Raw genomic sequence first — 22,084 nt, 5'->3', positions numbered from 1 at the left:
CACGGTGGCCTGGCCTGCGATCGGGGCCTACCGATCGGTGGGCAGGGTCTTTCTGTGGGGGCCTATGTTCCTCCGTGCTTGGCCCCTGGAGGGCTCCGCCATATTGCCCGGGGGCCAGCGCGGTGACGGAAAACCACGCGCATGCGCAATGTTGCGCCGGCCGTGACACACCGGCTTTCAGATGCCGGAGCTGTGGAGACCACTCCGGCACCATACTAGCCCCCTAGGAAGGGGTGGATAGCTGCCAGGTGAGGCCCGTTGATGCCGGAGTGGCTCGCGCCAGCGTCAGAACTTGGCCGCAGGATTGGAGAATACCGGCCCGACACTTTTGAACAGTTGGTGACACAGGTGAGACAACACTTTAATCCTACACCATCCATAATTGTGCAGAGATACCGTTTCAACATGGTAGCAAGGACCCATGGGGGGACCATAACTGAGTTTTTGTCCAGATTGCGCAAGCTAACCGAATTTTGTGAATAGGGCGCTTCCCTTTCAGAAATGCTCAGTAACCATTTGTTCTGCGGTGCGAATAACTTGGCACCTCAAAAAAATTGCTAGAAGAACCTTAAACCTGGAACAGGCCATGCAGATTGCACTTTCCCGAAAAGGTGCTGAGCAAGGGGTGCAGGAGATCCAGGGGATGGAAGTAAACGCCCTGGGACATGCACCCTCTTGGGGAGCACCCTCCCACACATAACCAATACCCCACCCTGGACGGAACTCCATAGAGTCCCGGCCCGTTGGTCAAAGACCGAGACATCCTGATGGGATACGTCCCCGGAGTCCATAGAGGAAGAGCCAGGACGTTGTGGGCATGAGGTCATAGAGCCTGGAGGGAACGCAAACCGCAGGTCAGCCAGAGATCCTGGCACCCCAATGTGGCAGGCGCCAAACCCGGGCTCAGACTTCCCATCTGGATGAATCAGAGGAGAAGTGCATGCAATTGAATTATGTGATAGCATCTCGAGTGGCCCCTAGTTAATAGACATCTGTTAGATATGCAGTTGGACACAGGAGCTGCAGTTTCCGTAGTAGGAAAGCAGACCTTTGATCGAATAAAGTCGGGGTGCAACAGTTGAATCTGAGGGGCACTGACGCTAAATTAGCGACTTATACCGGTGAACCGTTCGCCATTGCTGTATGGGCACCAGTGGGTGTGTCTCACCCACATTTTGTCAAAGGGCATGGCCCCAGCTTGTTAGGCCATAATTGATTCAGCTGACTACATCTAGCCTGGCAGCAGATTTTCCAGATGAAATCCATGAGCCTGTACGAAGTACTGGGAAAATAACCTGAGGTTTATCAGCCGTGACCTGGAAAAATAAAAGGGGCCATGGCACAGATTCAGATCGACTCAAGAACACAGCCAAGGTGTTTCAGAGGTCGCCCAGTTCCTTAGGCTTTGTTGGCGTAAGTTCAGACCGAACAAATAGGCTCAAGGACTTGGGAGCATTTTGCCGATTGGATGGCGGTCCTGTGCTCAAACCTGATAAAATGGTCCAATTGTGTGGGGACTATAAGTTAAAGGTTAACGAGGCTTCCCAATTGGATTGCTACCCATGCCCTGCATTGAGGACCTACATGTAAATTGGCCAGTGGATGCTCGTTTACCAAGCTCAATATGAGCCATCCATATTTGCAGCAGGAATTGGATCTGGCCTCCCATCAATAGGTTATTATCAACATGCATACAGGCCTGTATGAATACACCAGGCTACCCTTTGGAGTGTCACCCCTTATATTCCAGAGGGTGATTGAAAACATCCTGCGGGGGTTGCCACGGGTAACAGTAGATGTGGATGACGTGATGGTCATGGCGGTGACCAAGCAGTAGAGTACCTAGGTAATTTGGGTGAAGTGCTCTGTCGGTTTCTGGTTGCCTGCAGAGAGCAAATTAAGATTTCACGCAAGAAACGTTATGTATCTGATTTGTACTCGGTCGCAGAGAAGGTACGTGTCATTCAGCAGGCTCCTACCCCTACGAGTGCCACGGAACTTTGGTCTTTTCTGGATATGGTGAACTATGATAGCAAGTTCATCCCCAGTCTTGCAACAATGTTGACCCTTCTACATCTCTTTTTGAACAAAAAATCAGGAGTGGGTGTGGAAACAGCAACAGGAAGCAGATTTCCAGCAAGTAAAGACCCCACCAAACCCCTCTTTATCAGGCGTGACATGTCACCGTGTGACATTGGGGCGATTTTATCACACTGGATGGAAGATGACAGCAAGAGGCCCATTGCTTTCACCTCCCGGACACTGGCTATGGCCGAGTGCAATTATGCGCACATCGAGAAAGGTCTGGCAGTTGTCTTCGCCGTGAAGAAATTCCAACAATATGTGTACGGCCTAAGTTTCATGATTACCCCGGGCCACAACAACTGTTCACTTTTTTTAAGGAGGACAAGGCGATTCCAAACATCACCTCCGCCAGGATACAACATTGGGCCCTCCTGCTGACCTTCTACAGGTACTCATTTGAGCATTGCCTCAGCATCCTGATTGTATCCCGGTGGATGCATTGAGCCGTCTGCCCTTGCCAACAATCCCTCCTTCTCTTCCCAGGACGGACGAGGTAGTGGCCACGCTCAACTTTATGGATTTGTGTCTGTAATTGCATCCCGGATCCGTGAGTGAACTCAGACAGACCCAGTCCTTTCGAAGATTTGGCATATAGTCCTATATGCGGGGTCAGCATAGGCATTTTTCAGGCAAGTTACGGACATTCTTGACGAAGATGTCCGAGTTTAGCGTGGAGGCAGCAGCCTGCTGTGGGTTACGTCCAAAAATTGGCAGGTTAGGTGGATTGGCCATGATAAATTGCCCCTTAATGTCTAAAAGATTACGTGGGTTTGTGGGTTACAGGGATAGGTTGGAGGCGTGGGTGCTCTTTCCAAGGGCCGGTGCAGGATTGATGGGCAAAATAGCCTCCTTCTGCACTATAAATTCAATGATATGATTCTACGTGCGTCATCATTCTGGAAAAGGGCCAGGACCTGATTTTGAGGGACCTGTATAACGCACACCCTAGGTGTCCAAAATTAAAATGTTAGCACGTAATTATGTTTGGTGGCCAGGCCTGGACGCTGACATTGAGAGAGTGGCCCAGTAGTGCGGCGTATGCCTGGAGCACCAGAAACGGTTTCTTGACGGACTGGACATACCAGTTGTGGGAGAGGGCAGAAAACGGGATCTGGAAGCACCACTAGCACTGGGAGAGATCATGGACAGCATTAGCTCCATGCAGGCGGGGAAGGCGCCGGGACCGGACGGATTCCCGGCGGACTTCTACAAAAAATTTGCGACAGCGCTGGCCCCGCACCTGCGGGAGATGTTCACAGACTCGCTAGCTAGGGGCACATTGCCACCCACGTTAGCACAGGCCTCAATCTCGCTGATACCTAAGAAAGACAAAGACCCAACGGAATGTGGGTCATACAGACCCATATCTCTGCTGAATGCAGACGCCAAAATACTGGCCAAAATCCTAGCCAAGAGGCTAGAAGACTGTGTACCTGAGGTGGTCACAGAGGACCAGACGGGCTTTGTCAAAGGTAGACAGCTTACCGCGAACATCAGGCGCCTGCTGAACGTGATAATGACCCCCTCCGGGGAGAGAACACAAGAGGTGATCGTCTCCCTGGACGCAGAAAAGGCCTTCGACAGAGTCGAGTGGAAATACCTCATAGAGGTACTGGAGCGGTTCGGGCTTGGAACAGGGTTCACCGCTTGGGTAAAGCTCCTGTACAACGCTCCCATGGCGAGTGTACAGACCAACAATACCAACTCCCAATACTTCCAGCTGCACAGGGGCACCAGACAAGGATGCCCACTGTCCCCGCTGCTGTTCGCACTAGCAATTGAACCGCTAGCAATCGCGCTCAGGGCAGCAAAAAATTGGAGGGGGATCCGAAGGGGAGGTAGAGAGCACAGAGTCTCACTCTATGCGGATGATCTGCTCCTCTATATCTCGGACCCACAAAGCAGCATGGACGGAATCATCGCGCTCCTGAAAGAGTTTGGAACCTTCTCGGGCTACAAACTCAACATGAGCAAAAGTGAGATCTTCCCAGTACACCCGCAAGGGGGGGGGGGGGGGGGGGGGGGGGGGGGGCAGCACTAAAGGGGCTGCCGTTCAATCAAGCCCGACATAAATTCCGCTACCTGGGGATCCAAATAGCCCATGACTGGAAAGGGATCCACAAATGGAACCTCACCAGCCTGACGGAGGAAGTTAAAAAGGACCTGCAAAGATGGAACACACTCCCGCTCTCCCTCGCGGGGAGAGTTCAGACGATCAAAATGAACGTACTGCCCAGGTTCCTCTTCCTGTTTAGATCCATTCCGATCTACATCCCCAAGGCCTTTTTCAAAGCGCTGGACAAACTCATCATGGCGTTCGTATGGGGGGGTAAAAATGCTAGGATCCCAAAGAAGGTCTTACAAAAAACAAAAACCAGGGGAGGGCTAGCCCTCCCGAATCTACAATTCTACCACTGGGCAGCAACAGCCGAGCGAGTAAGGGGATGGATCCAGGAGCCAGAGGCTGAGTGGGTGCGTGCAGAGGAGGCCTCCTGCATGGGAACCTCCCTCCGGGCCCTCGCCACGGCAGCACTCCCATCCCCACCCAAAAAACACTCCAGCAGCCCAGTGGTGACAGCCACCCTCCAATCCTGGAACCAACTGCGGCAGCAACTTGGCCTGACCAAAATGTCGAACAGGGCTCCCATCTGCAACAACCATAGGTTCACACCAGCACTGACTGACGCCACCTTCAAAAGGTGGAGGCAGGACGGGGGGACACTGACAGTCAGGGACCTATACACGGACGACAGGATCGCAACACTGGACGAACTGACAGAGAAATTTCAGCTAGCTGGGGGGAACGAGCTACGGTACCTGCAGCTCAAAAACTTCCTACGAAAGGAGACAAGGACGTACCCACAACCGCCACGACAGACACTACTGGAAGACCTACTGGACGCAAGTATCCTAGAGAAAGGGAACTGTAGTGACATGTATGACCGACTGGTAGATAGGGACGACACCGTACTGGACGCAACAAGGAGGAAATGGGAGGACGACCTGGGGATGGAGATAGGGTGGGGACTCTGGAGCGAAGCACTGCATAGGGTCAACTCCACCTCCACGTGCGCAAGGCTCAGCCTGACGCAACTAAAAGTGGTACATAGAGCCCACTTAACAAGAACCCGTATGAGTAGGTTCTTCCCGGAGGTGGAAGACAGATGTGAACGGTGCCAAAGAGGCCCGGCCAACCACGCCCACATGTTCTGGTCTTGCCCCAGACTCGTGGAGTACTGGACAGCCTTCTTCGAGGTTATGTCCAAAGTGGTGGGAGTGAGGGTGGAGCCATGCCCGATAGTGGCGGTCTTCGGGGTTTCAGAACAGCCAGATCTATTCCTGGGGAGGAGGGCGGACGCCCTTGCCTTTGCCTCCCTGATCGCCCGCCGTAGAATCCTGTTTGGCTGGCGGTCAGCAGCACCGCCCAGAGCTGCGGACTGGCTGTCCGACCTCTCGGAATCTCTCCAAATGGAGAAAATCAAATTTGCCATCCGAGGGTCGGACGACGGCTTCCACAGAACGTGGGAGCCATTCATGCAACTGTTCCGGGACCTATTTGTGGCCAATGTACAAGAGGAAGAATAGTCGGGGGAAGGTGGCGGGAGGGGGGGGGGGGCTACAGGTTCGGTACGGGGGTTCGATGGCTAGCTAAGGCCCAAAACCAAACTAAATAAACATGTTGAGGGGGGGGGGGGGGGGGGCGGGCGCAGTTACCACTACGAAGATGCTTACCTGTAAATATGTATGTTAATTTTTGCGTGTTTGTTTGTTTTTTTTTTTTTTGTTCTTTTTCTCTCCTAACAATTTGTAATTTGTTCAATATAAAATATGAAAACTGAATAAAAACATTTATAAAAAAAAAAATGCCTGGAGCACCAGTAGCATCCGCCGGCCACGTCCTTTCACCCCGGGAATGGCCGTGGCGACCGCAGATTTTGCCAGCCGTTTCAAGGCTCGATGTACCTCCTCCTGATCAATGGCCACTATAAGTGGTTAGAAGTCCATAAAATGTTGGCGACCACCTCCAGGGCGACCATCGAAAAACTGCATTTGTCCTTCAGTACACACGGCAACCCAGTTACTGACAATGAAACATCCTTCACGAGTGAAGAGCTCTCGGGATTCTTCAAAGCTAACAGGGTGTGGTACATCCGTACGGCTCTCCATCACCCGGCTTCAAATGGGCGCGCAGAAAGGGTGTTGCAGACATTCAAAGGTGGAAAAAACAATCTTCAGGATCCATAGATACAAGGCTGGCCAGGTTTCTGTTCTGTTACAGAAGCACTCCACACCCTGCGACCGGGGTGGTTCAGGCTAATTTGCTGATGGGCTGGAGGCTTTGGACCCATCTCAGTATGGTTTTCCATGATATAGGCGGGGAAGTGCGCTGCAGCCGGGCATTACAAGAGCGTTGCCCCATTCATCGACAAACGCACTGACTCTTTCTACCAGGTGACACAATGTACGTCAGAAGTTTTGCAGACAGCGTCCAGTGGATCCCCAGAATAATCGTTTGCCAGACAGGACTAGTACCTTATCACGTACAGGTGCAAGGTCTTATCATGTGAAAGCACCTTGATCACATTCTGTCCAGATGATCAATTCTTTGTAAAATTCCCCAGGGGAAGAAAGTTTTTCTCAAGCCAAATCTGATGAAGAAGAGGCCAGATCATTTCCCCAAGGGATGCTGATGCCAACACTTATTTAAAATAAATTTAGAATACCCAATTCATTTTTCCAATTAAGAGGCAATTTAGCGTGGCCAATTCACCTACCCTGCACATCTTTGGGTTGTGGAGGCGAAACCCATGCGAACACAGGGAGAATGTGCACGCTCCACACGGACAGTGACCCAGAGCCGGGATCGAACCTGGGACCTTGGCGCCGTGAGGCAGCAGTGCTAACCACTGCGCCACCGTGCTGCCGCCTCCTGATGCCAATATGAGAGGGGTCCGACACTCTCCTAGTCCACAGTCAGAGGAGGAATCTTCAGACTTTGCGGGGAGGGGGATGTCATAACCTACATGAATTACGCGGGATTGGAGCAATCAACATCCCCATGAGTCTCACCAAATACGAGCTCCCCTCCTACTAAAGGGGCCGGGAACCCTAAATCATTCATAGTTGAGTTCTATATAAAACTAGCCAGGTATGTAACGGCACTTCAGACCCGGTTGAGATTTGGTGTATATAGTAAATACTAGTGTGTTTAATAAACCAAGTTTCTTAAATCTACTTTGTCTGGATTTGTTTGTGGTCTACAAAAGTGGGTAAATAGTCTGAGATCTGTTGGGGTGGAATTACTGTTAGGCAAAGGTATTTTGCAGATTGGAAGATGTAATAACCCTCACGAGACCCATGGGGACAACCCAATTGATCTCCCCGTGGGTCTCATGGAATATGGACTTCCTCGCTGAGGGGCAGAGTCCTAACAGTTGGCCCTGTGAAACTAACGCTTAAAAGCCGGCCCAGATTGGGACCGGCATCGGTTATCCCGGCTGGGACCTATGTGCTCTGAGCCGCATTACAACCTTTACTTCTGCTCCACAAATAAACCTATGTTTATATTAACTTCTCGGGACTCCTGAAGATTTTATAGAAGGTATGTCAGAAAAGAATCTACCTGAAATGGCTGGCTTTCTTTTTACATATTGATAACTAAGTGTGATGGTTAATCTTAAAACAGACAGAAAACATTTTCTTTCATGTAGCACCTCAATGCACATTATAACCAATAGATTGTGAAGTGGAATAACTGTTGCAATGGTAAGCAAACAACAGCAAAATTTATGCAGAGCAAGATTTCACAAACAGCAAATGAACTGTTTTTTGGTGTGGTTGCTTGGAGGAGAATGGTTGTTCCTGTCTGTGGTTTTCTTCAAAGATCACCAAGGAAATATTTTCATCTACCTAAACAGGAATCCGAAAGACAATAATGCAGAAGTACTTTCTTACCACATTGAAATACCTGCTTAGATTGCAGGATCAAACTTGTAGTGGGGCTTAAACCCATGATCTTCTGACACAAAAACAAGGACTACCAACTGGATCAAGTTGGCAGCTGTAGCTAAATGAAAGGATCATTTTTTGTAGCTCAATGTTCATTTAGGCCCAGTATTCATTGAATAATGTGAAGACTTGATGATTCATTAACCTGTGGCAAAGTAGCCAGTCAAGCATCTTGCCATCAACTAGCTGACACACTGCTGAGGAAGGATTTCAACAGCAGCTAAGCTGCAAATGTGCCAGATACCCAGTGATGTAAGAAAGGGTTACTAGAAAGTTGAAAAGATTGTCAGAGAGCAGAGTTACCTGAATGGGCACACACAACACAAAGAATTACCAGTGTGGCTTTCAAAATCTGAAGAAGTGGCTCATAGCTGAATAATAGCGGTGGTAACATGGTTCATACACTGCTGTGAAATTCTGTCATGAAAGTTTCATTCTATTCCCAGTTCCAGTAAGTGCAGAACAGACATTTTCAAGAAAATATGGGCCCCCAAGGTCAGAGAATGACATTATTAGCTAAGCATTGCAGGCCATAGATGCCTTCAAAGTCGAAACCAAAGAATCATTAACAATTAAAAAATCATAACACTAATGGAACAAATATATATATATATATATTAATAAATTTTCAACCACTTAGTGATAAAAACATTTTGCTGATCCATTGACATGTAAATGGTCACATTTCCACCTCCATTCTGTTTTACAAGCCACAATTAGCCACAAATGCTGCTGAAATTAACCTAATCCAGTCCAATTCAGGTCAGCTTGCCTTCAGAATTCAGTTCAACACTGGAATGCAAACAAAGCCTTCCAGAGTCCTCATTGAGGTTTTTCCTTTGAGGTAATGTGAAAGTTGTCATGTTGTGAATTTCATTGCCTCTTTGTCATTTCGATTATTTTGTCCATTTTTTCGATCACTCAATCGGTGTGATTTTCTGGCCTTGTTGCGCTTGAGTGAGAGCGTGACAAGGCCGGTGAATAGCAGGGGAGGCCAATAATTTTTTAAAAAATATAAATTTAGAGTACCCAATTCATTTTTTTCCAATCAAGGGGCAATTTAGTGTGGCCAATTCACCTACCTGCACATCTTTGGGTTGTGGGGGCGAAACCCACGCAAACACAGGGAGAATGTGTAAACTCCACACGGACAGAGACCCAGAGCCGGGATCAAGCCTGGGACCTCGCGCCGTGAGGCAGCAGGGCTAACCCACTGCGCCACCGTGCTGCCCTAGGAGAGGCCAATAATGAGAACCGTGCCAGGTGCCAAATGGTTTGCGAGGCAACTGGCCTGCTCCTGTAGGCGAAGTCGGGATCCTGTCGTAGCGTGGCGCGAAGCCAATAATCACTGCTTAAACCCTAATTTCCATACAATTAACCTGGCGGAAGGGCTTCTGCGGGGAGCCAAGGAGGTGAGTAGCCATTTTTGCTCACAGGCAAAGACCCGAGGGCACTGGGCTTGCCACCCCACTGCTCGGCAGGGGTGGGGGGGGGGGGGGGGGGTAGGCACCCCTAGGTGGTGGGGCATCCTCGGCTGAGGTGGGCCGCCATGGGGTGGAGGGGCCAGCACTGGCAGCTCCCTGATATCTGCACCATGGTGTCGACTCCCTCAGTGATGCTCCTCAGTGACCGGGCCATGCTCTGCAGCGCCTCGGCAGTGCCCACCTGCAACTGGGACAAGCTCCGCAGTGCCTCGGCCATACCCACCTGAGACCAGAACATGTCCCACAGCACCTGATCAAGGTCCGCCTCGTCCTGGGTCATGTCTCCTAGTGAGTCAGACATTCTGCCGACACCCTCAGCCATGGCCATCACTGACAGTGCCATGCCTTGGATACCTCCACTAATGCTGCTGACATCATGCATCAGGCTCTCCACTGCAGTTGCCACTATAGCAGTGTTTGTCTCGGTGCCAAGCACTGCCAGCTGCATCTCCTAAGCTGCTGGGATTGCTCCAATCGGCTCTGGACCTGCTTGCGTGTCATTGACATCTCCCTCTGAATGTCCCGGCCGCTCCCTAATGTCTCCATCAGCTCCAGAACATCCTGGTCCATAGGCTCAACGTCTGGCTGGGACCCAGATGGGTCCTGGGATCCAGCAGAACTCTGATTGCTTTTTTGCCTGCATGTTATTACCTCCACCTGATGTGCATCAGCGACTGTGTGGTGCTCACCAATTGTGTCCCAGAAGCCTGACCACTAAAGTTGCCCACCGAGTTGCGCTAGTGGAGGGTGAGGATGACAGGTGTAACGCAGTGATTGTGACATCCTTGGAGTTCTCTTCCGAGGTGGTCTCATGGAAGGCAGGAGATGGGGTTACCCTGGATGGGCCGGCGCTGTCGGCTGGAGGACCTGCAGGAGAATGGGCATGGGTCAGTCTGTATAGCATTAACAACTCCCGTTTCACTGGTCCTCCGGGTGGGGCCCGGCAGATCCTCACCTCTGCGGCATGTGCCGATTTCCACATTGGTGACTGCTCTGTCCTCAGCAACTCCCGTCACCTCCAGGACCCATTCCTCGAAGGTCAGAAATATTCTGTCTGGCACCCCACTGCCAATCTGGATCCTCTCCTGGCATTGTGGGAGAGCTTCTCCTGTGGAGACACAGAGAGGGCATTGTTAGTGGTTGGGGTGAGTTGAAGGGAAGGGGGGGGTGCTAAGGGAGGGTTGGGGGGTTGCTCGCGTGGGGGCGGATAGGTCTCGTTGTGGGGGGGGTCAACTCACCCGTATTTCCCGGTGTAGGTTGTTGACCTTCTTAGAGGCGAGTCCTCCTCATCATGTTGCCCAAGCTGACGGCCACTACCATTTTGTTCCAGGCTGCCCTGTGGCTCACCCTCTGGAACCCTCGAGGGAACAGGACATCCCTCCTGGCTTTGAATGTATCTAGAAGCGTCCCCAGGTCTGCATCTGAAACACGGCCAGTTTCACGGCAGCCTTTACGACTCGCCACATTTGCGGAGAATTGCGCCCAAGAACTGCGCCAGGAGCCAAATAGTTAGCCATGCAACCGGCCTGCTCCGTGGCGAGAAATCAATTATTACCACTTAAGCCCTATTTCCATACAATTAACGAGAGCCAGCCCCTATCCAATGGCATCCCATCATTCATTGGCCTCGCCAGCAAGTGGTCACACTGGTGCTGAATAGTGCTCCTTTTTAAAAATGTGAACTTGGTGGAAGGGCTTCTGTGTGGAGCTGAGGAGGTGAGTCCCATCTTTGCTCAGGCACAGAGCCCGGATGTGCTGGGCTTGCTGCCCCAGTGCTCGGCGGGGGGTGGAGGACCCTCGGCTCGGGGGGGGGATTCCTCCGCAGGGGTTGGTAGACCTGGGCTGGAGAGGGGAGCGTGGGTAAACGGGGGGGCAACCGCTCATGGCACCACCATGCCAACCCCTGAATCATGTGTACCTATTCTGGGAGCAAGGCTTGTCCATGCCCGTCTGCCGCACCGACCACCCATAATCCCCACCGACCTCTGAGTGCTCTAGCTGTCCGCCTGAGGATATTGTGAATGGGAAATTGGCAATCGTGATTAAGTGAGCACTTCACTCAACCCAAGTGGATTCACGTGGTGGGTGGGCCATGCAGAATGAGGAAGTCATTGCCTAGAATCCCAAGACCATGATGCCTGGACACTGTGCTTGAACACTGCAGAAGGCATCACCTCCCCCCTCACCACCGCCTTTAGAGCTTCCCAAACCACCGCCTAAGAAACCTCCCCCCTACAAATGAACCTCACATATTCCTCAATTACCTTTCCAATCTTATCACAGAACTCTCGGTCCCCCAACAGCCCCACATCTAATCTCCACCCCAGCCTTTGCACTGCCCCCCTCCTCTCCAACACCATATCCACCCAATGCAGCGCACGATCCAATATCGCAATTCCGAGTATTTTGATCCCTTAACCCCAGCCAACAACGCCTTCCCCACCACAAAAAAATCAATTCGGGAATAAACCTTGTGGACCGAGGAGAAAAAAAAGTACTCCTGCTCCCCCGGGTGCAGAATCCTCCAAGGGTCCACCCCTCCCATTTCCGCCATTGTTGTTCCATTGTCCGATGGAAAATTTCAGATGCTGAAATAATACCAATGGCATTCTGAGAAAACAGTATTGCCCGAATAGAGTATTGAAGGTGCACAGATTTGTGCTCTCCTCATCCAACTTGAGTTGCCAACAAGCTCCGCAGCGCTTCGGCCAATCCCATCTGAGAGCAGGACATGTCCCGCAGAAACTCATTAAAGTCAGCCTGGTACTGGGTCACAACCCCAGCAAGTCGGACATTCTGCCTAGACCCTCAGCCATGGCTGTATCCTACTGCACGATGCCTTGGACACCTCCACTAATGGTGCTGATGTCATGCACCAGGCTCTCCATTGCGGTCGCCACCCGCGCATTGCCGGCAACATCTCCTGCGTCTGTAGCCTTTGGGTCTCCTCCAATCGGCAATGCATCTGCTGGAGTGTCCCTGACATAGAATCGTTGGATTTACAGTGTAGAAGGAGGCCATTCAGCCCACCAAGTTTGCACCAGCCCTAGGAAAGAGCACCCTACTTAAGCCCACACCACCACCCCATCCCCGTAACGGACCAACCCCGCCTAACCTTTTCAGACACTGAGGGCAATTTAACATGGCCAATCCACCTAACCTGCACATCTTTGGACTGTGGGAGGAAACCAGAGCACCTGGAGAAAACCCACGCAGATATAGGGAGAAGGTGCAGACACAGCGCACACAGTGACCCAAGCCAGGAATCGAACCTGGGACCCTGAAGCTGTGAAGCAACAGTACTAACCACTGTGCTATCGTGCCACCCATATTTCAGAGCATCTCCCTCTGAATGTCATGTCCGCTCTCTAACGTCTCCATCAGCCCCGGGAAAGCCTCTTCCACAGGCTCATCATCTGGTTGGAACCCAGCAGGGTCCTGGGATCCAGCAGACCTCCAACTGTTGTCTCGCCTGGGGGTTCCTGCCTCCACCTGATCTTCATTAGCAGCTGTGTGGAGCTCACAAGATTGCGCCCCAGAAACCTGACCAATAACAATTCCCACTGAGGTGCATTGGTGGAGGGTGGGGATGTCAGCTGTGCCACGACTATTATGGTGGCATCCTCGGCGCTCTCCTCCGAGGTGTTCTCATGGGAGGCTGGGAAAGGGGCCACCCAGGATGGGCCGTTGCTGTCGGCTGGAGATGGACATGTGGTCAGTGGAAGGTATGGGTTAGTCAGTAAGGCAATAACTCACGTTTGACAGGTCCTTTGGCTGGGGCCCAGTGGCTCCTCACCTGTGTGGCTTCCGGCAGCCTCCATGTTGTTGATCGCTCTGTCCATGGCCACCCCAGTCACCTCTAGGGCCCGGTCCTCAAAGGTGGTGAAGGTTCTTATGTGCAGCACCCCATTGCCAGCCTGGGCCGTCTCCTGGCAATTGTGGGAGAGCTTTTCTTGAGGAGATACAGAGAGGGCATTGTTAGCCATGCGCACGGTTCACAGTGGTCGGGGTGGTGGATGCTCCCATGGAGTCAAAAAAGGTTTTGGGGTGGGGGAAGGGGGGGGCGGAGGGGGGGGTGGGGGGGAGGGGCATTTGTGTCTACTCACTCATGCTGACCGGTGTAGGTCATTGACCTTTCTTCGACACTGGAGGCCAGTCCTCCTGGTCACACTCCCCGAGCCCACAGCCTCCGACACCTCCTCGCAGGCAGCAATGGCTGCCCTGTGGCTAACCCTGTGGGACCCTCAGGGGAACGGGGCATCTCTCCTGGCCTCCACTGCGTCTCGAAGTCTCCCCAGGTCAGCATCCCCAAATCTCAGGGCCGGTTTCCCGAGCGCCATGGCTGCGAGCTGGTTGGGGTTGGCTGAGCAAGAGCTGCTTAAGTGCTACTCGACCATGTTAGTGGAGCGCTGGCCAACGCGGTGCCGGCAAATCAAATGGCGAGCCTTCATTTGCGGTGAGAATCCCCTGGGGCCTCGTTTAGTGGACCAATAAATGTTGTACAGCATTGCCGGCTTCGCTAGGCTGAGCTCCGGAAAGCTCGCAGCAGCTCCTGCTCGCTACCACACTGAGAAATCTTTCCCCAGAATCATGCCCTATGTCTCCTGCCAATTCTGTAAGACTTTGATTTATATGATAATGTTCACTGTCTTAAAGAGGATGGGAATTTGGGACAAGACTACATTAAATCCAGTAAACGGGTTACAGCAAAGTAGATTGTGTTAATACTTTGGATGTACACCTCTGAAGTGAGAAAACATAAACATAGAGCTTCTCAATTATGGGAGACAAGACTAGCTTCAAGAAGCCATTGTGAGGCCACTTGGAGAATTTGTGTCCATATCAAAATCACTTGAATCTGAAGGGATTCTTTGAGGTGGTGTTTATGCTAAATCTACATCAATTCCTCACTTTGTCTAATGATAGTAATTCTTCCTTAGCACTAACAGTCCTTTGGTTCCTCCCCAAGTGGCAATTTTGGTATGCGAGCCTGAGCAGTGGGTGTGAATATACCCTTCAGTTAAGGGGCAGGAGGGTGGGTGGTACTGTAGCCAAACCCCATCCCACTCATGATCCAACATTGTGAATCAGCTAATTTTTCCATGCACTAGCCCAATGCCCTCAAACCAATAAGGGTTCCCAAGGTTCGTGAATTCCTGCTCACTGGGTTTGCCCATTGTTGGTTCCTTGCGTTAGCCCAACCTTAGTTCCCTGGGTGAGTCCAATCTTAATTCTCTGCATTCCATCTACGACCTGACCATCTCCCGATCACTGTAATTGTCTCCAGCTCCCCGACCCTCCAAGATATCTGCACTCTTTAAATTCTGACCTCTTGAGCATCCACAATTTTAATCACCGGAGCATTGGTGGCCGTGCCTTCAGTTACCAAAGCTCAAAACACTGGAATTCCTTCTCTTCATCTTCCCCCCTCTCTACCTTGGTTTCTTCCTTTAGGACTGCTTAAAACTTGCCTCTTTGACCAACCTTTTGGTCTGCTGACCTAAGATCTCTTTATTTGGCTTGCTGTCATATTTTGCTTTAGAATGCTTCTAAGAATCACCTTGCGATATTTTATTACAGTAAAGATGCTGTAAACGTTGTTATCATTGGGTTAGACCAATCGTAGATTTCCCATGTTAATACAACTTTTGGTTCTCCAAGTTAGTGGTTTAAGGATTGTATAGGAGCACAAGGAAAGCAATATATTCTATTGCAGTGTCTAGCATTGTTGCTTTACAGCTCCAGGGTCCCAGGTTTGATTCCTGGCTTGGGTCACTGTCTGTGTGTAGTCTGCACGTTCCCCTGTGTCTGCGTGATAAGAAGTCTTACAACACCAGGTTAAAGTCCAACATGCTTGTTTCAAACACGAGCTTTCGGAGCACTGCTCCTTCCTCAGGTGAATGAAGAGGTATGTTCCAGAAACATATATAGACAAATTCAAAGATGCCAGACAATGCTTAGAATGCAAGCATTTGCAGGTAATCAAATCTTTACAGATCCAAAGATAGGGGTAACCCCAGGTTAAAGAGGTGTGAATTGTCTCAAGCCAGGACATAGAACATAGAACAGTACAGCACAGAACAGGCCCTTCGGCCCTCAATGTTGTGCCGAGCCATGATCACCCTACTCAAACCCACGTATCCACCCTACACCCAACAACCCCCCCCCCTTAACCTTACTTTTATTAGGACACTACGGGCAATTTAGCATGGCCAATCCACCTAACCCGCACATCTTTGGACTGTGGGAGGAAACCGGAGCACCCGGAGGAAACCCACGCACACAGGGGGAGGACGTGCAGACTCCACACAGACAGTGACCCAGCCGGGAATCGAACCTGGGACCCTGGAGCTGTGAAGCATTTATGCTAACCACCATGCTACCCTGCTGCCCCTACAGTTGGTAGGATTTCACAAGGCCAGGCCAGATGGTGGGGGATGAATGTAGTGTGACGTGAATCCCAGGTCCCGGTTGAGGCCGCATTCATGTGTGCGGAACTTGGCTATAAGTTTATGCTCGGCGAGTCTGCGTTGTCGCGCGTCCTGAAGGCTGCCTTGGAGAACGTTTACCCGGAGATCAGAGGCTGAATGCCCTTGACTGCTGAAGTGTTCCCTGACTGGAAGGGAACATTCCTGCCTGGTGATTGTCACGCGATGTCTGTTCATTCGTTGTTGCAGCGTCTGCATGGTCTCGCCAATGTACCACGCTTCGGGACATCCTTTCCTGCAGCGTATGAGGTAGACAACGTTGGCTGAGTCACATGAGTATGTACTGCGTACCTGGTGGGTGGTGTTCTCACATGTAATGGTGGTATCCATGTCGATGATCTGGCACGTCTTACAGAGATTTGCATTGGCAGGGTTGTGTGGTCGCTGTTCGGAAGGCTGGGTAGTTTGCTGCAAACAATGGTTTGTTTGAGATTGCGCGGTTGTTTAAAGGCACGTAGTGGGGGTGTGGGGATGACCTTGGCAAGATGTTCATCTTCATCGATGGCGTGTTGAAGGCTGCGAAGAAGATGTCGTAGTTTCTCTGCTCCGGGAAAGTACTGGACGACGAAGGGTACTCTGTCGGTTGTGTCCCTTGTTTGGCTTCTGAGGGGGTCGGTGCGGTTTTTTGGTGCGTTGGAACTGTCGATCGATGAGTCGAGCGCCATATCCCGTTCGTACGAGGGAATCCTTCAGCATCTGTAGATGTCTGTTACGCTCCTCCTTGCCTGAGCAGATCCTGTGCATACGGAGGGCTTGTCCATAGGGGATGGCTTCTTTAATGTGTTTCAGGTGGAAGCTGGAGAAGTGGAGCATCATGAGGTCATCTGTGGGAAGACCCGCTGAATCACAAGCCAGTCGGACAGTGGCAGGTCCAGCATTGGGCCTTCCCCTAAAATCATGACCCCAGGGGCAGAAATCTTACGTACTAAATGTTGCGGGCCAATCACAGGCACCGGAGCCCCAGGATTATAGTGACCCAGGCCACAGGTACGTAATGAGGGGAGGGCAGGTTTTTGTGGGAGGGGGGGGGGGGGTGGAAATGACAGGGAGAGGGTTTTGGGGGTCAGCAGCAAGGACAGGGATATTGACTCTCCATCAACTCTCCCTTACTGCTGTCCAGTCCCTTGATCAGACACTGAGTGCCTTTGATTGTGGGATACCCCCTCACCCTGCAGAGGTGTCAAGCTGGCCAAAAACAAGCCCTCCCGCTGCTGGGCTAATATCAGCAGCAAGATGAGGCCTTTAAGTGGTCATTAATTGGCCACTTAAGGGCCTCAACTGGGGACAGGGCAGGATGGTCAACCATGCACCTTCCCACTCAGAATTTAATTCTGGCAGAGGCGGGAAGATGGCAGGGTTCCTGTATACCACCATCCCATTTAATTACATGCCCTTCCTTCTTCCAAACTCACCCTCAATGAGAGCAAAAGATTCCGACCTCGGTGATATTTAACAGGGAATCTGTTGGTGTCTGACGCATATGTACCAATCACAGAACCAGCCATTCTCTTTTTCCTTAAGGTCGTTTTCCAACACTAAAAAATACACCGTCTGTAGGATGTGTCTCATGTATGTTGCTAAAATAGCACATATGGGGATTGGAGCACAAAAATCTTAAATCCTTGTACTCTAATATTGATAACATTCTAATATCAACAGAAAATACTAGAAATGCCACGTCAAAAAATGCAAGACAAAAACAAGTTTAGACCAATGTGTTTCTACTTAGATTTCAGAATTTCAAGTCAGGGTGGGGGTCACAGAGAGAAGTTCTTTATACCTGTGGACTTATCTCTTGTAAATGTTTCTGCTATGTCACTTTCAATCAGCATGTGCAAACAAAACTGCCAAAGTGAGCAAACTTTTTGTCGACCAGATGTGACTGTGGTGAACCGGTAACATGAGTAAGTCAATCGCTCCCTGACAATCCACTAATTGGGAAGTGAAAAAAAACAAATAAAGTAGTTGGCCAAACACGCTTCATGCATTTTAGGTTGAGCGCTTACATTTGAACCTTATGTCTGTCCACTGGAATAGTACTGCAACTCAGTTTTCATTGCGTTCCTGCTGACATTTCCTAGGGCCGTTTCAAGATGTCACAGACAGGAAGGGGACTATTCCATTCCAAGGTGCACACTGTGGGGGAAGGGGAATGGGCTCATACTTTAAACAAATTCTGGGCCCGAATTTCAGATTAGTAACACAATACTTTCCTTAGGTGGCATGCAGAGATGAGGGAAACATCACTGTAGGCTGGGAATGACAGCTAATCACTGTTTGTGTGCCTTGTCTGCTTTCAAAGCACAAACAACAAACTTTCCCCAAGCAAGTGTATACACCTTCGAAAGACACAGATTTAAAATTTAGGCAGCTCACAGCTGAAAGGAGGTTATTTTCTCATTCATAGTATGCATGAATGGAAAGACTATTTACTTAACAACTTGACATGACTTTTTTCATTGAAGAAATGAATAACGATGCCGCACCCTAGTATGGGGTGATGGAAAATACACACATGGATGCCATTAACTGAAGAAGCTGCGGATTCTCAAATTAAAAAGAGCATTAATAATAAGCTAAATTAATTAACATTTAGGAAGATATTTTCATGTTTTCTCCAATATAAGGCAAGACACAAATTGTTGATATGATTGAGAAACAGAACAATGTAAATGGGGAACACGGATGGAAAATTTAAAAAACTGTGTGGCAGAACTGAAAACAACCATAGCGTGTAGGGAACTAAGGAATTGTCCAAACTATACAACGGGATGGAAAATTATTGCAACTTAAGGATCTTTGAACTAAAAGAATCTGTTAGCAAATGTAATTGTAAATATAGGGCAGGCATTGGCATTGTCAAACTTGACCAGAAATCGTGAAGTAAAAAGCCACAGAACTATCTACAAGTTTCGTAATAGTGCTGAAAAAACAAGACTCGTTTGTTGAAGCCTTTCATCTTGCACTGAAAGATAAGTCATATAGCAATAATTATCAGTGAAAACAACTTTGAATATTGTCTCCTTCAACTCGTTAACATCAGATTGTCTGGTCGTCTAGGCACCCGTGTTTGTGGAATCTGACTGTGTTCAAAATGGCTGCTATTTTCGCCAAATGCTTAAACGTTCAAAAGTATGTCAACTACTTCTTGATTGGAGATGTTTTTTCCTGTTTGGGGTTGCAGGGCTGAGTGGGTGGCAGTAACTGTCGGACATGACTGAGTCAGTTCAGGAAGATGACAGAACAAACGCTTGGCGAGTCTTTGGGAAAAAAAATCTGCCAACATGAAATACAATTTAAAAGGAAAATGGAGCATTTTGACCTTGTGTGTATATATAACAATGAGATAGGTGGCACCCACTTTGAGCTGCAGGCCTTTTGGAAGAGTGGAGCTTGCTGGAAACTTATTAATAGGCCGGGACACAAGGGCACCTTGCAGCTCCTCTTCAGCCTGTAATTGTGGGCCAAGTTTTGAGAGCTGACCATTGTGCTTCTTGATAGCAGCTCGCAGTTCATCGATCATGTTTTCCAACTAAAGGGGATAAAATGCAAAACGCTGTAAGCAAGGGATAATTATTGAAGTCACACCTATTATACTTTTTTGATGCTATTCCTGCTGAGAAAGTTTTACACAGCTTGAATCTGACAATCTTTTGACAGCAAAACACCTCCCAAGTGTTATGGGCCAGGGTTAGAGAACCCCAAAATGTATCATGGAGTTCACCAGACCCACAACTTTTACTAGATTGTGGTATGGGGAGCACACGGCCCACTCTACAGATGTGGTACCGCAGAAATGGACAAGTATTTTTTAAAGCAAAACAATGTTTATTCTATGAACTCAAGTTAACTTTTTAAAACATACAGTGAACATCCATAAGACTTAAAACAAAACCTTTCAACAGAAGCACATCAGGTTAAAGTCACTACTGAGAGCAGTTATTAGTTTTAAATCACCAAATGATCAATTTACATTCTTTAGATTACAGAGAGAGACTCTAATACACCTTCTGCCTGTGACTGCAGCTATCCAGCTCTGAAAATGAAACTAAAACACATCCTGCAGCAAACAGCCTAAAACAAAAGTAAAAATCTGACAGACAGCCCACCTCCATCCATTCTCTGGTTCACTGCAGTAATAAACACTCATTTCTTAAAGGTACTCTCACTACAGATACTTATATACATACCCATTTATAAACACCCATTTCTTAAAGGTACGCTCACATGAGACAAGGTTTGACATGTGTGGTAGGGTGCAATATATAGCTGTTGCCTCTACGTTGACTCCTTTTGACTTCATCTCTCACTGATTAGAGTCCACATCAGTCACAAAAATAATCTGTCTTCACATTTCACTGACTGCTATTTGCAATGTGAGTTGTCCGTCTCGATTTTTGTGAAGTGTCATCAGCAGGGAGGACAAAGTATAACAGGCTTCAAAATGTTGCTGTTGTTTGGAGTTATATGGAAAACCTATAATGGTCACTGATGTATCCTCTAGGGAATAAAATTCCTGGAATTACGCCATGGGATACGAGTACAAATGCTGATGGATTTGTCTGAAATTCTTTACTCCACCATTTTGGAGGGGATTTGTTGGTTATTTGTTAACTCTGCAACAGCCATAAACATGTACATACAAGGATATGAAAAAGTGCAAACAGCCTCTCTAATGAAAATTAGAAGCCCCTCCTCAAAAAAAATGCATACTTGGATTTAAGTAACTTCTTTCACAACAACAGGGGCTGGGATTCTCCGCGATGCTCCTTTGTGACCGGGCCACGCTCTGTAGTGCCTCGCCGAGGTCTGCCTGCGTCTGGGAAATGCTCCGCAGTGCCCTGTCGAGGTCCACTCGTGACTGGGATACATCCCCAGCGACTGGGAAACAATCTGGAGCACCTTGGCAATGATCACCTGATTCTGGGACATGCTCCGCAGCGCCTCAGCAAGGTCCACCAGTGTCAGGGACATGTCCCCCAAAAACTGGGACATGGAGTAGAGGCTCTCAGCCATGGCCATCACTGATTGAGAAATGCCTTGGACACCACCACTCATGCACTTGACCTCGTGCATTTGGTCGACCGCTCGAGGTGGATCGGACCCACAGGGCACTGATGCGCAAGCTCCGGAGGGTGAGCCACCAAGGGCGATGGTTATGCGATTACATCAGTTCCTGGACAAGAAACGCATTATGAGGGGGACCAGGCAGACGAGGCGATGCACTTGGGAAGATATCGATATCCAGGTGTTTCAGGACCTGAGACAAAAGCTCACAAAGAGGAGGGCGAGCGTTAATAAGGTCAAGTCGGCCCTGTACAAAAAGGGCATAAAATTCGGACTACTGTACCCAGCCTGACCTATGGGTGCCGGCAATGGTACTTTGGCTCATCAGAGGAGCCAGCGGACTTCATGAAGGAGAATAGACTGACAGCAGAAGGAGGATCTTGAACTTCGACTGAGGAGAACTGAACTATGTTTTGTAAAACTTTGGATCTGTGTTTGGACTTATTTCGGGAGTTTTGCTTGTTTCTTGCCGGGTTTTTTTCAGTTCAGTTTGGGGTTAGGCTGGTATATAGTAATTTGTAAAGGGAGGAGGGGTGGGCCTTTGTGCTCAGACCTTGGCAGGGATTGTTTGTTTGTTTTTGTTTCTTGCCTTTGTTTCGACTGTTTGCACTAAGAGCGGGGGTGGGGGGGGGGGGGGGGGGTGGTTAGATGCTCGGCGCCATAGGCGGGGGCTGCCAGGCTAGCTGGGAGGGCTAGTTCATGGAAGCAAAGTTGTGGGTGAGCTGAAGACCAAGGTGGGGGGGAGGGGGGATCGGGTGGGAGGGTTACGAGACTGCTGATGGGGAGGTGACTTTCAAAGTGGAGGAGGAGGAGGATTGATGACTGTGGTTGCCCGAGCGCGGGCTGGAGGAGGTGCAACACATAGGCCGCTGACTGGCCTAGGAGAGGTTATGGTTGATCAGCAAGGGGGTGCTGGGTGCCCCCCGACTAGGCTGATCACGTGGAACGTTC

The 22,084-nt window shown here is 49.7% G+C and overlaps 1 protein-coding gene across 1 annotated transcript in view; it reads right to left on the bottom strand.

The window, feature by feature from the left end:
* The window catches only part of LOC119971775 (doublecortin domain-containing protein 1-like), a 695,221-nt gene that overhangs the window by 370,681 nt on the left and 302,456 nt on the right, over positions 1–22,084 (bottom strand). The window contains exon 10 of the mRNA XM_038807879.1: positions 19,428–19,598. Coding sequence (XP_038663807.1) covers positions 19,428–19,598 — 171 coding nt within the window. The remainder of the gene's footprint in view (positions 1–19,427; positions 19,599–22,084) is intronic.

Source organism: Scyliorhinus canicula, chromosome 9, assembly GCF_902713615.1.
Source record: "Scyliorhinus canicula chromosome 9, sScyCan1.1, whole genome shotgun sequence".
Lineage (NCBI taxonomy): Eukaryota > Metazoa > Chordata > Chondrichthyes > Carcharhiniformes > Scyliorhinidae > Scyliorhinus > Scyliorhinus canicula.
This window is presented reverse-complemented; position numbering and strand designations above follow the sequence as displayed.